A 15,100-nucleotide genomic window follows, 5' to 3' on the forward strand; every position below is an offset into this window, starting at 1 on the left:
GGTCCGACACCCAGTTTTCCTCCATTTGATTCCGAACCATTTCAACTTTCTCAGGTTGAGGGGGAGAATGGTCAACCTTCCCTTGAATCAAATGTAGATGGATTCCAAGATGCAACTGATCAATTTACTAAATTTGATCCTCCAATCAACAACGATGATGCAAATTTCTTGGATTTCCCACCTGAGGACGACGTAAATGCGTTGTGTGCGAGTGTGGAAATCAATGGAAGAAGGTGGGAAATCCAAACACCAGTGTACAAACTCGTTCTGCCACAAGTGTTCAAAATGAATGTCATTTCTCGGCATTTATGTCAATGGTTGAACCCAAATCCATCAAGCAAGCATTAGAACATGTTGACCGGATTACAACCATGCATGAAGAATTGCTAGAATTCGATAGAAATGAAGTGTGGACTCTCGTTCCTCCTCCTCAGAATCATCCCATTGTCGGTACAAGATGGGTGTTTCGAAACAAGCTAGACGATGTTGGAGTCATCATTCGAAACAAAGCAAGATTGGTGGCTAAAGGATTCACACAGATCGAAGGTCTTGATTACGACGAGACCTTTGCCCCTGTTGCCCGTCTTGAAGCTATCAGAATCTTCCTTGCTTATGTTGATCACAAAGGATTCAAGGTTAACCAAATGGACATCAAAAGCACTTTTCTTAATGGTAAACTGGATACTGAAGTATATCTCCAACAGCCTCCCGGTTTTGTCAATCTCGCATATCCTAACTACTGCTACACACTCCGAAAATCTGTTATGGCCTCAAGCAAGCTCTTCGCGCATAGTACTAGACTCTCACCGACTTCCTCAAGCTTAATTGTTTTCAAAGAGGTATTCTCGATCCTACCATGTTCCGAAGGTCAAATGGAAAACATCTCATGCTTGTCCAAATTTATGTTGACGATATCATTTTTGGATCCACGGATTCATCAATGGTTGCTGATCATTTTACCGACTTCCTCTCTAGTTTTAAGTTGTACAGATCACCTCATCATATGTAGTTCATGACCAATATAGTCAATTAGTATTAACCTCACCTCGTAACAAACTTCATAAGTATGATAAGAAGATCATCTCGGAATTCAAGTCCGAAACGGTATTGAGTTTTCCTTTCCTTCTATGTCGGAGATCAGATCCTTGTTGTCTCGGAGTCTTACAATCTGTTTAACAAGTGACCATTAAGATTTTCCTATCTTTTATCTCTAATATTCAGTCTGATTCTGTGCAATCTCGTACTCTATATCATGTACAAGAGTTTTCATTCTAATATTGAAAGTATCTTATGACAGTTCATCTCGGAACCTTCATGCTCCGAGATCACTTCACAAACTCATATCGGACCTTTTCATGTTCCGAGAACATATCACAAATTCATTCTGGATATTTCCTAACACCTCGGAACCTTCAGGCTCTGAGATCAATTCTTATAGAAGAAGTTCAAAAGGCTTTTCACCATTTTTTTTGAAACGTTTTATTTCTTAAGAACTCAAACGATTACTTTTTTAATGATGATTATCCATTAATCCTAGAAAACCGCACCCTTTTTGCACACGTCTCCGTAAATTAAACATCACATCAATCAACTGACAGTTTCCATTTTGCACGCCATGCCATTGTTCTCTTTAGTCTTTGTAGGTCAACTCAATCCAAAAGTGGAAACACATTTAATGTAGTCCATACCCATATCCGAATTTGACTCATTCACCATTTTATCCGATCCATCTTTCTCTAACCTATATAAACCCCATCGAAACCCACCTTTTCACTTTAAGCTCTCAAAAAGCTTTTCCCCTTTTTCTTCTCTCTGCAAACTGTGTTCTTCAAACTCTCATACCTACAATAATGGTGTCTTCTTAGTCTGCTCCCAAAGTCACTAAAACCGTTTCCACCAAGAAATCATCCAAGGGGTCTGCTTCTTCTTCATCGACTGAACCTTTTTCTCAAGAAGTCCATCCGGGTCATGATCGAGTTCATTTCTCGTCACTCCATCTCTGTTCCACTCACCAAAATTCCATACCCACTGATTCCCCTTTGTCTTCTTCACACCGCTTTTGAAAGAATCAAGATTGAGAATGATGTTCTTGAAACAAAGATGACTGGTGATCGCATTGTGCCTGTTCACAAGTCCACCTTTTTGAAAGCAATTGGAATTCCGGAAAACCCTAAAGACTTCAAGGTCCAAGAACGATATGCTGAAGAGTTTCAGTTGTTTCTTAATCACATTAGGTATGCTGAAGAGTTTAAGGCAAAGAAATTCAAGAAATCTATTGTTTCAGGCCTTTCGAAAGTCCTCATGCATTTCATTCTTAGAGGTCTGTCTGGGAAACATGGAGGCACAGATACACTCAGCAAGTATTGGCTTTACGTCGTGTACAATATCTTTTCAGGGAAGAAAAACGTTGTGGATCTCACGGAAGTCTTGTGGCAAGACTTTTGGAAGTTTTCCATCAATCGCAAGACTCACGAGATATCGAGTCCGACATTTTCGGCTCTGACCATCCAACAACTGTATCGAGAAAGGAAAGAACCAATAGTCGTCGACACAATTCTGAAAAATGTATTTCTATCTTCAAAACTATTAAGACTTATCGCCTTCCTAACCAGACATCTTTCAGACGTATTAGGCGATTACCTGAACACATGTTGGCCACCCTACCTTCCGAGTCCATTCATTTGAAACAACATTTGGAGACTTCGATTGTGTATAGCCCTACACAATCCACCCCAGTCTCCATTGATCCTATATGGGATGTGGCCAAGACTATTCCTTTTGGTGGTAAGAAAAAGAAGTCTTCCAAGCGAAATACCTCTCCCACTAAACCCAAAGCCAAAAAGAGAAGCAAAGCCAGTTCTTCCTCTCAACAGGAAGGAACCAAATACATTTCGGAGTTTCAATACCACAATCACACACTCACGAGGAGTCTCCTCATAATCCACCCTCACCTTCCCAACATGGTGTTGCTGGTGTTGAACATAGTTCCTTGCACCCCCTGGAACAAACCCACGAGTCGATTTGGAAAACCCTCTTCTTTTAATAGAATCACGGTCCGAGATCCCCGTCTCGAACCCCAAGCATTCTGAAGAAGGAGTTGTCCCTCCTACCTCGGATGCCACAACTGGTCTGATACCTGGTTTAGGTAGAGGACGACCAAGTTCTAATGATCCTCAGTGCCTAGATTTTGTTAGCAGGGTTCATAAAAGGCATCCAAAGCTTACCAGCACCCAGGTTGAAGCAACTCTTATTTCGTTGAGAAACAGACCCATCCAAAGCAACTTACGCTTTGTTGCTCCATCTGACGAAGTTGTTAATCAAGAGTTTGCCTTAGGTGAAACACAAGATAACATCATCTCGGACGATCCTCCCAAAACTCAACACCATGACGCTTTCCAACCTGATCCTGATGAAGAACATTCAGAAAAATTTATGTTTAATGATGATAGTGCTTCTATTGCTTCTCCATCACTGTTTTCCTCACTTCGTCTCCCAACAAAGCCATCTTCTTCAAGGCCAGTTTATGATTTTGGGCTTTTTTCCTCTTCTTCCGAGCATGTTGATAAAGAGATCAAGATAGATGATCAAGCCCAAATGCATATCGGAGGTGAAACAGAGTCTACTCCCCCCAAGCCAAATAATACAGCCACTGCAACTCAGCCTGGCCCCTCCGAACCAGCGGTAAATCAAGAAGGTGATAAAGCCAAGTCTCGGACCTCCACCTCGGACACAGGATCATCAGCTGGCAATTATATAGATCCCTTTACCCTGTTGGAACTCCGAGACCATGTCTCTGAAACTGTCAAGAAGATCAACTCAATTGAAACCTCTGTAGTCGGACTTGACACCAAGATTGATGCCAAGGTTTCTGGTCTAGACTCCAAGTTGGATGCCATTTTATTCTCCCTATCCGAAGCCACCAGATCCAGACCCTCGAATGCAGAAACAGAAGCCCAACTCAATCAACTCATTTCCCTCAGAGTCAAGCATACTATTGAGAAAGTTAAACAAAAATACAATGTCAATCTTGACCATTAACTCGACACAATCACTACAATGTCAAAAGTCCATGATGATATGATCAGTGAAACGAATGAACTGATCAAGCAAACCCACGTCCGCCGCGAGAAGCAAATTCAGAGAAAAGAGAAGGAGATCAAGAAGAAAGATAAGATGAACCTTATTATGCAAAAAGTTCTTATCAAGCTCCATAGCGCATGCTGGAACATTGTGGACGTTCTGAACAACAAGTTTGATGAAATGCTCTCAATTCTTGCATCCCTCTTTGATCATTTGAAGGCTCAGGCTCCCACAGCTGAAGCTTATGATGCCTTAATGTTACAGATGAATCCAAGTTTTGAAAAGGTATTCGATTGATTCTCTAAACTCAAGGAGTATGCAATGCTTGTACCGGTTGTTGGGTTATCCGCTGCAAGAGGGGGACAAGGGCCTAGCAGGAGAAGTCAATCCATCCCATGGAAGCCTGCCTCGGAGTTCAAACTCTGAGATGAAGACTCTAATGATGATTCTTTGCAAGTTCTTACAGGTACTCCAGATGATCATGATGATGATTAAGATGAAGAAGATAAGTACATCACCAATACTATCGTAGGGGTTCCAGCTCCAAGGAAGTTCTCAGCCAAAGTGTTATCTGAGGAAGAGCAATGGATATGGTCTGCAGTATCATGGCCATCATCCCTAGCTGATGTACTGGAACGAAGTCGTGAAGTAGCAAAGGCAAAAACAAAGCAAACAGTTGACGCCTTCCGAGCCACCCAATCAATGCTGCCTCTGATTCCCTCACCCATGATAACTCCCATTAATGAAGGCTCTCCTCTCCGGAAGCCTGATGATATTCTTGAAAAGCCCCCAACTTCCTCTCCTCCGAAATTCTCCATTGATGAAAACACGCAACACATCATTTCAGTCCTCAACAAACAACAAGAAAAGGGCAAGAAACCGATCTTGGAATTGCACAGCTCAGAGCCTCCTGTTAAACAAAAAGCAGGTTGGTCTCAGGTCGAAATAGATCAAGCCCTCGAGGAAAGCATCAAAATCCAAGTACTCAAAGATAATCCTCATCCGATGCAAGAAATTTCTCCTCTTTGTATAGAAGGAATAATACATGACTTGGACATTGTGCCTTTTATGTATTACGATCTCCCAAGTCAAGATTCAGACCAGATTGATCTACCCATCTCTCCATACGGCAGGTTGTATACAAAGTTTTCTCCTCTCCACCCGGAAGATGATCCTCAAATGATCATCAGAACTGAAAGAGAACGTTTGAAGACATTTTTCTCCAAATACGCACTTCCTCAAAAAGAAGTATGGTCTCGGAAACGAATTACCAAGATCTTTGGGTTTGGAAGGAAAGTCTTGACAAAATTTGACTTGAACTGTATGTTGTACTGATACCACATCTTCCGAAACAAACAAACTCAACTCACCATCATAGATGCCGACTTCCCATCGATCAATCCCAACGACATCCTGACAATAGTTGCACACGTCTGAAGCCGCCAGAATGACGACCTCAGCATCGGAGCCTACCATGCTGGCTTGGGTTTTCTCAAAGATTATGTCGCTGAATTCTGCAGATGCGATTTTCAATTGGCTCACTTGTTCGGAACCAAAAAATTCGTAGCAAAAATTGATTTCAAGCTGCCAGAAGCTGATATATTGGCAGAAGGGCCAATTGATGAGCCGGTGCTAGGATACGTGTATCTGCAAAGGAAAACGAACAAGAAGGACTTCTTTCGAGTCATCGATAAGCACCTCATTCCTTCTAAAGCTATTCAAAAGTTTATCAAAAATGTAGCAAGATCAGATGCCCCTGAACATGTGAAGACCAAGTTCATTAGTTAACTTCAGTGGTATCTTGATGTCAGAGATTGGTTGTACCGGGCGTATGTGTTTATCAAAGAAGAATCGAACTAAGCTGACTAGATTACTAAGTTCACTTAGGGGGAGATTGTTGGAACATGAAAGTGAACCTCTATCAATCACATGTTAAGAAGATCTGAAGTCAGTCTTGAGTCCGAGATGTGTTGTGGTACGAGATTAGTATATGGTTCGAAATGGAGTTAGTGTCCGAAGTGGAGCATGTTCCGAGATTAAGCAAAGATCCGAGATCAAGTGTCTGTTCATGTATTTATTATTATTGTCGTTTATATGATTTGACATTTCATTCGACTGAGTCTTTTTGTAACTTTGGATAATCAGCTGTAAGAAGCTGTTTATTATCCAGTCCCTTATTTGTTTCACCGGATTGTAAGGTGTACCTCCTTTTCCTATATAAGGAGTGTTTTAATGACAAGAATATTACGGATTGTTGCTCTAAAGATAGTCATATTTAAATTTAATTCACTTTCACTTTTCTCTCATATCAAACTCTTTCTAAACTTTATTCTTGCTCATTTAATTTCTTTACTTTGATTAAACTCATAGTTCTTCATTTATTACTTGAGTACGTTGTTGAATTCTTTCTTCAGTCTCGACTGGTATTACCACACTTGAATGAAACTTTAAATTAAAAGCATACATTGATTTTAAGAATTAACTCAAGGTTTGAGTTTTCAAACCTTGTCCCTGCACATCATATCCTTGTTCTCACAGTAATTATCCCTTAGTTTATTTTACTTTGGTTGTGTTTGTAAGAAGTATTACATAATAGAATGTGTATCAAAAAAGCATGTTGTAGTTCATTCATTTAATCCTAGTCAAGGAGATAAACTTTTAACTAGAGTTTCTTTATTCACGTATAAGTGAAACACCAAACCACAAAGAAGAAATAATTAGTAGAGTTTCACAAAGGCAAAAAAAACATATATACGAGCAATAAAATAAAAAGTATATCGAAAAGCAAAAGGAGCATGGTGAGAAGGTACATATATAACCAACATACAAATAGAAATAGTAGATACAAGTAATAAATAAGAAGAAAGGTATCGACAAAACAAGTTGAAAGTAAAAACAAAAAAAAACTTGGGAAAATACACAAACAATGAAAAGGCAAATAGCGCTAAGACTACTCCTGTAATACTCCACGACCTTGATCTTATGCATCCATGCTCTCTAATTAAAGCTTGTGTCCTTGTAAAAAGAAATACTTCATTCAAATTTAACACTGCATTATCGTCACACTTCTTTATCATATGTTCTCTCTCTCTCGTACGATCTACAACGACCGTATCCACCATGTGTAGTGAAAATCATTGTCTATGTCCTAACTATATGTTTGAAACCACCACAATCTTTGTTTCTTCAAATTCTATGTGATTAAAGTCGCTTCAATTATATTTATAAGTTTTGTTTCTAGTACCTTACATAATAAAGGTATATCACACGATTACAACAACATTCTTAATTTTGTTACTTTTATGTTCAGTTTATGCTCATTCTTAATAACATTTAGCACATTTACGAGATAATGACTTGAAAGGGTAATAAACTTTCAATTTTTTTCACATTTAATCATTAAACTTTTTTCGTGCTTGATTTATGTAACACTAGTCAAAATAGGTCAATAGACAATCACATGTGATTATGCCAATCATGTAATGTGATTTTGTTAAACTAGTAATGTGATAAGAGTGCCATGTAGTTCATGATAAATTCTAATACAAATATGAACTTTCTTTATGATACAACTCAAAGTATACGTCCATACGATTCCAAAAATATAGAGAATGTCTGAATCTGACTTCGCATGACGAAGTTATGATAAACCGAACACTAGAAATCTCTATAATAAGTGGAATTTAAAATAGACTTAGAATTAGCTATTGGAGTCTAAAATAGAATTGTAGTACTTGTAAATACCTACGCGTGCATATAAAGAACGTCAAAACGGAGTTCGTATGTGAAAGTTACGACCTTCCGAAGATTCAGCTGTCAGAAACCCTAATCTGACTGAGCTCACGACGTGAGCACAGAAACTCACGACGTAAGGAGTCATTTTGCCACATCTCGGAATCTAGAAGGCGTGTGACGAGGCTGCGAGGGGATAACATCCAAACTCACGACGTGAGCAAGGATATCTCATGACGTGAAGAGTCACATGGCCACCTTCCGAAGCTAGGGACGCGAATGGCAAGTCTACGGAGATAAGATCCAAACTCACGACGTGAGCAAGGATATCTCACGACATGAAGAGTCACATGGCCACCTTCCGAAGCTAGGGACGCAAATGGAAAGTCTACAGGGATAAGATCCAAACTCACGACGTGAGCCTTATAGAACTCACGACGTGGGGGTCCAAAATCCTTACTATAATTAGCAGGTCCGACTTCAGCCATTCTTACACCTAAACTTCTTTCTCCTCTCTCCTTTGCTGAAGCCATCTTGCATCCCGAGCCCCGAAGACCTCGTACGCTGACCGTTTCTGCTTAGATTACATAAAATCACGCTACTAGGGTGAGTTTCACGGCCCCACTTTCTAATATTTTGGGGGAAAACGCATGCTAAATATTTTATATACATTACCATTATGTCTATATGATAGTATATAGTTATAATAGTCGGGGTATAGTTGTTCTAAATATAATATTTTGAATATATACAACTATTATCAACTTGTCAGCATGTTATTATACTAATGTAGATCTTGAGTTATACTTAGGTTCTATATATATGTTGTGTGCGATATAGTTCCGAAGTTATATTCGGAAGTTCTATATGTTAATTTATAAAGTATGTTGCTATTATTAGTTTTATGTCAAGATAAAACTTGGTATGTTATATGTTGTTATTCATAGTTTTATGTCAAGATAAAACTAGGAACGTTATATGTTGTTATTATTGGTTTTATGTCACAATAAAACCTGGTTTTACTTCAAGTTATAGCTGTTATACTACCTAAATGTTATGAAGTTAGGAGTAATGTTTAAAAGAATACTTTAGTAATTTAGGGTTTTAGACATGAAAATGCTTTTGTTTTTAGAGCTATAGGAAGTCGTCGAAGTCTACATGAGTAATTATATTCATCAACTAAGGTTGGGGTTCTTAGCGGAAATCCTCTGAACTGTAACTGTTAATCTCGTGTGAGCGAGGAAGTCGTGTATAATTAGTATACGGGTTGACCACCACACTTGTGACTGTTAGCTACAGTCAACCAAAAGCGAGTGATGAACTATCCTTTTACTTGTTATTGTTCTGGCGTCGATGAAGCGTACGGTGTTGTTTCTCATGGTAAATCATGAGTGTGTTGTTTCTCATGGTAAATGATCAGTGTGTTTTATCAGAGGTATTATGTCATAGGAGCGGTTACAGGCTCATGGTAGCAAATTGTTAGAAACATTATACTTTGTCGTATACAAGTATTAATGTTAAGTATAAGTGTCCCCCTACTTATACCTTAGGCTCAAGCAATGTTTAGGTATAACACTTAATTGATAAGTAACTATTATACCTAATATACATACTAAATGTTGGGGAGCCAAAATGACACTTTCAAAACTATACTTTTGAACGTGGAAAATATATTATTTTACGGAGTCAAAACTTGTGGACTCACCAACTTTATGTTGACGTATTTTAAAATGAATGTGTTTTCAGGAACTTGAAAAGCTGGTATGTATTCGAACAGAAGAAGTTTTATTATTACCTTTTTGTTCATTAAGAAGTATGTCATAGTCGGATATTATGTAATAGGTTCTAGAAAAACAGTTATGTAACTTTCAATTATCAATAAAGGTATGTTTTTTTTCTTTAGTACTGTTCAATGTATGTTATATAACTGTGATACGAAGAATGACGTTACACCACCGGGTGTTTCCGCCGATGGCTGGGGGTGTGACAGAAATTGGTATCAGAGCTATTAACTATAGTGAAGTAGTACTTTCTTAGGAAAGCACGTCTATAGTTTAGGGCATACTCTATTAGGTTTAGGTATATCCCTTAGCCTACAATAAAAAGTATTATTAATTATTCTACCGAAGGACTACTTACGGGAGCGGTGACAAACATAGACATGTCGATTTGGGTTGCTGGATTCCAGAACGGCTATATGCTAAAATGATCCTGCCCTTTCGACTGTCCTGACTGGCCGGAGCCTTATCAGATAGACCTGAAGTAAAAAACAATAGTTAAAGCGTTAATACAATAAATAAGAATATAGAGTCATATATAAAGACTCAGACCCGCGATGAGAATACACCTTCATACCCGGAATGTTTTTGATCTCAAGGATTTAGATCAAATATTCCAACTAAAGTTTATATGTGCGTATATGTCGCACCCCCAAACCAGAATGGCGGAAACATTCGGGGGCGGAGGACTTTAGGTAAGTATAGAGATGCACAAACCCAGGATCAGATCCGATCCGATCCGGTCAACAATCCGATCCGGTCAAATCCGATCCGGTCAACAATCCGATCTGGTCCAATCCGATCCGAATCCGGTCAAAATCCAATCCGAATCTGGTCAACAATCCGAATCCGATTTGAAACCGGTTTGATCCGAATTTTGTTAAGTTTTATCAAATTTTCCGACGGTTTAAGAACCGGTTTTTGTAGAATCCGGTTTGTGATCCGGGGGTCAATCCGATTTCGAGTCCGAAAAGCCAAACCGGTTTGAATCCGGTCACCGGTTTAATCCGATCCGGTTTGGTCAAAACCGGTTTTGACCGAAACCGGATTTCGGATCGGATCGGTTTCATTTCGAGGATCCGGATTTTGTGTGCATCTCTAGGTAAGTATCATAACACATGCAATATAGTAATCAAAGTACAAACAACCATTGCATTAATAAGTATAAGTTTTACATAAGTGTTTAAACATTACATATTCAAACACTGAAGTAGGTACAGTAGAAGACAAGAGTCGCGGTACGGTACTAGGTAGTCTTCTCAAAAGCTTCAGGAGTGTACCTGTCTACTGGATACCTGAGAATACAAGTTATTTGGAAAGAGTAGATCAGCATTTAAGCTGGTGAATTCATAAGTATTTTAGTTTTGTTAAGTATACTCTAAGTTCTTTGAATAAGTTCACTGGTTTCTCCAGGAAATCCTATATTTCCTGAGGTGCTAGATTGATAACCTCAATAGTTTCCCTCTGTAATTACTTAGTTTATACCGATTATACATAACACAATATCGAATGGACAGTCAATTGGGTGCATCTGCCCTAAGCCCACAACCAAACAAGGAACAGGAAGTAAGGCGGAAGTCACACATTTCACTGTCAATCGGATATTACTTATGTACAACTCTGATGTAATAACTAAGGAATTATAGAATTAACCACTAAAGGTCTTTTATGTTATACTAGTTTACCGAGATTGAGTGACTAAGTTCCATTGGATAAGTGGTTTAATCCCATAAACCGTTCTCTTTGTATTACTGTTTTGTATTTGTATTCCTTTATGAAAACTTGAAACTGAGAGTGTGCCTGGCTCCACCAGGTGTTAATGAAAACTGTATTAAACCATTGTATTTTGTATTCTATAAATTGGTACTTTAAAGGAGTACTTTCGTTTATTTATTTATACACTAACGTATTGTTAATATCTTTTTAATGAGTAGTTATTACAACCATACTATGACGGATGGCCTGAAACAAACACTTTGTGGGCGTTTAAACTGGTGATAACAATTGTCACTCATCGGCGTGTATGCCGGACTGTAGCTGGCAGCCTGAGTGCGGGGTTGTCAATCCCGATATAGATCTACACACACTTGTTTTGATCCCCGGCTGGAGATTCTGGTTATAATGTCAGGACTTTCCTATGTTGTCTAAAATGAATTAAACAACCTGAATATAGAGTCTCATAAAAAGCATATTAAACGTTATATGTATATTATTTTTGAAAACCCAATCATTCTGAAATAATGATTGACAGTATATTCTTAGTTTTCCAAACATGTATTTGACAAGTGTAAACCCTTGATTTGTTTTGAATCAAAACCCTGGTTTCTTGTAAAACCGTGTATTTTAGTATACTTGAATCCTGAATTATTACCTCGTGTTTGCTAACTAGGGTACTCTGTATAGTACCTTTGCTAATGCAAACACGGCAGAATGTATTATTACCTTGTGTTTGCTAACTCGGGTACTCTGTATAGTACCTTCGCTAACGGAAACCCGGCAGGATGTATTATTACCTCGTGTTTTCTAACTCGGGCACTCTGTATAGTACCTTTGCTAATGCAAACCCGGCAGAATGTATTATTACCTCGTGTTTGCTAACTCGGGTACTCTGTATAGTACCTTTGCTAATGCAAACCCGGCTGGATATATTATTACCTTGTGTTTGCTAACTCAGGCACTCTGTATAGTACATTTGCTAATTCAAACCCGTCATTACCACGTGTTTGCTAACCCTAGTACTCTGTATAGTACCTTTGTTAATGCAAACTAGGTATGATGTATCTTTACTTCTTTAATATGTTGTTCGTATATTAAAGGTATTATACATATCTTGGTATAGTTGAATGAATTTTGGTAATCTCCTTGGGAAGTATACAGTCGTGAATCATACTTGTATATTTAGTTTTGAATCATAAATTATACCTATTATAATTTATATGTTCTATCTGATTAGCATGAATTCTTATGGAATATCACCTTTGCTCAACCTGATACAAATGTAATGTTACTAAAAGGAGTAACCGTTTAGACTCATATATGTATAATATATATATAATTCAGAAGGAAACGACCTTCGGACAAATAACACAACCTTAATTCCACATCCAAACAAGGAAAAGGATATAAGATAATTCATTAGTCCTAAGCCCTTCAAGTCTTATTTATATATTTATACATATATAAACATGACTTTGGAATTTATATTTTGAAATAGCTTATAAAACATTTTTCAAAGAATTTAACATGACTTTACGTTATTTTGGAAGTATTTGGTAATTCTTAAAAGCATACAGAAACTTTCTGTGTGATTATTATCACACACAGTTATTAAAACAATTTAATATTGTGTTAAACTTGTATTCCCCCCCCCCCCCTAAAAAGCATATAAAACCATTTAAAAAGGTATATTAAAGGGGTATGAACTCACTTTGATAAGCGGTGATTCGGGCAACGTTTCGTTTCCCGTAAAGAGTTTATTTAACAAGAAACCGGCTCAAACCGGGCAGAGTTTCGACAGGAGAGAGGATGAATTCTCGAGAATTCCGGGGCTCTGAGGCTTGCTTCGGGCTTTAGACGTGATACCGGGGCCTTCGGGGGTCGTGAGAAAGTTTACGGGGTTAAAATGTGAAAAAGGGTAAATTTTGGGGTGAAAAATGCCTTTCATCCGAGAAGGCTAGCACCGTTTATATAGGGGTGCGAGGGTTCGGCCGAAGGGGGGACAGGTGGCGAGGCGAAGGCGAGTCAGCAGCTACGTGGAAGTCAGCAGCGAAGCCACGCGCGAAGTCTGAGGCGGTGCACCTTCGGACCATGTGCGAGGCACCTGATTTCGGACACGTGGAGCCTCCTGAATGGACCGGACTTCAGTCCAATGGGGAAAAGAGGTGACGACTTCGGACCTATCAGGAGACGACACGCGAGGTTGCGGTCCAATGAGAAGCGAACACGTGGAGGCCTCGCATGCGAGGTGACGTGTCCGAGGTGACTCATGCGAATTTGCCCGGTTTTCCACATTTTCTTGATTTTTGTGCCAAAAACTTGCGAAAATCATAACTTTCGCATACGAGCTCCGTTTTTGGCGTTCTTTATATGAACGCGTAGGTAAAATCATACTCTACGACTTTCGTTTAGACTTCGTTGGCTGATTTTGATATTGATTTTTAATATTATTATTTTAAACAGACCGGGACGGGAATCCGTTAAAAATTCATAACTTCTTCATCTGACGTCCGTTTTCGTCTGTCTTTTTACCGTTGTGCTACTTTTGACGAGACCTTCGATTCTCGTTTAATTTATGTCGGCTAAATATCGATCGATTTATATTTCGAATTTTTAGCTGTCTACTGCTAAACCGAAACTTCGAAAAATCATAACTTCCTCATACGAAGTAAGATTTTGACGTTCTTTTTATGAACGTTCTCGGTTTAACATATTCTACAATTTTCATTTAGATTGTTAAAGTTAAAAATCCTTTTATCGAAAATTTTCTTTTTACACTGAACAGTGTTTTGCCGGTTTTACCGCGGATTTTCGATTGGTCATAACTTCTTCGTTATAACTCGGATTTCAGTGTTCTTTATGTTTTTGGAAACCTTGTTACAAACTCTACCACTGGGTTCATCCCAATTACGATTATTGATCAATTTATTTTTGACCAAAATTTGACTGGTGTCACAGTATATCCTATCACAATTAGGTGTAGGTGCGCAACTACATTTTATTGTGATCAGATCATATGAACTATTTAATTTGGGAGTAATATTTGATAGACGAAACTCTTGGTGATCCAAAACGTATAGGAATTCGACATGGCACATTCACGAGAATGGATAATCATCGAGGATACGGATGAAGAAGAGGAAGTTTCATTCCATATGATGGTAGGCGATCCTTACTACCCTATAAATCCAACCACCTTTCATCCAATACCTTTTGACGATGGAGCACCTTTACCCTCCAACGAATAGGAAGAGAGTGAACCAATGGAAGAAAGTGAAGCAATGGAAAAGACAGAATCGGTGGCATCATCTTTACCACCACTGAACACTCTTTACCGTAAAGTTCCAGGAGGAGCAAAAATGAAACGCACGGCACGTAAATCCATACCGATATGGCAAAAGATTAAGAAGAATCAGAAGGTGACATCTTCAGGAAGTCATAGAGTTCAAGATTGATAGGTGGGTGGCGGAAGAAAGAGCTGCTAAGATGTATGAGACTGGTCAATCATCTCGACCACATCTCCCACATTCTTCTGAAGTTAACACTTTATCTCAATTTTTTGAGAAAAGTGTGAAAATTGAAGATAAGATGGAAATTGTCGAAGGGAGGTCTACTCATCTCTCTGGAAGAGTAAGAAGGCTAGAAGGACAAAGGACGCAAGATCGGGAATCGGTGATGGATGTCCATCATCGTATAAATTTCGCTTATAACGACATGATTACTCACGATGCAAGGATTGCAGAGTTAGAGCTCTACAATCAAACCTTAAGAAATGAAGACCGCACGGGAAGTCT

General features: G+C 38.7%; 1 protein-coding gene across 1 annotated transcript; it reads left to right on the plus strand.

Moving 5' to 3' along the window:
• Positions 1–314: 314 nt before the first annotated feature.
• Positions 315–1,275, plus strand: LOC145111820 (putative mitochondrial protein AtMg00820). The gene is made up of 2 exons (XM_079048068.1): positions 315–689; positions 1,222–1,275. Exons 1-2 carry the CDS (start codon positions 315–317, stop codon positions 1,273–1,275), a joined length of 429 nt encoding a protein of 142 aa, XP_078904194.1.
• The last annotated feature ends 13,825 nt before the right edge of the window (positions 1,276–15,100 follow it).

This window comes from Lactuca virosa, chromosome 5 (genome assembly GCF_052849685.1).
Source record: "Lactuca virosa cultivar CGN04683 chromosome 5, Lactuca_virosa_CGN04683_v6, whole genome shotgun sequence".
Lineage (NCBI taxonomy): Eukaryota > Viridiplantae > Streptophyta > Magnoliopsida > Asterales > Asteraceae > Lactuca > Lactuca virosa.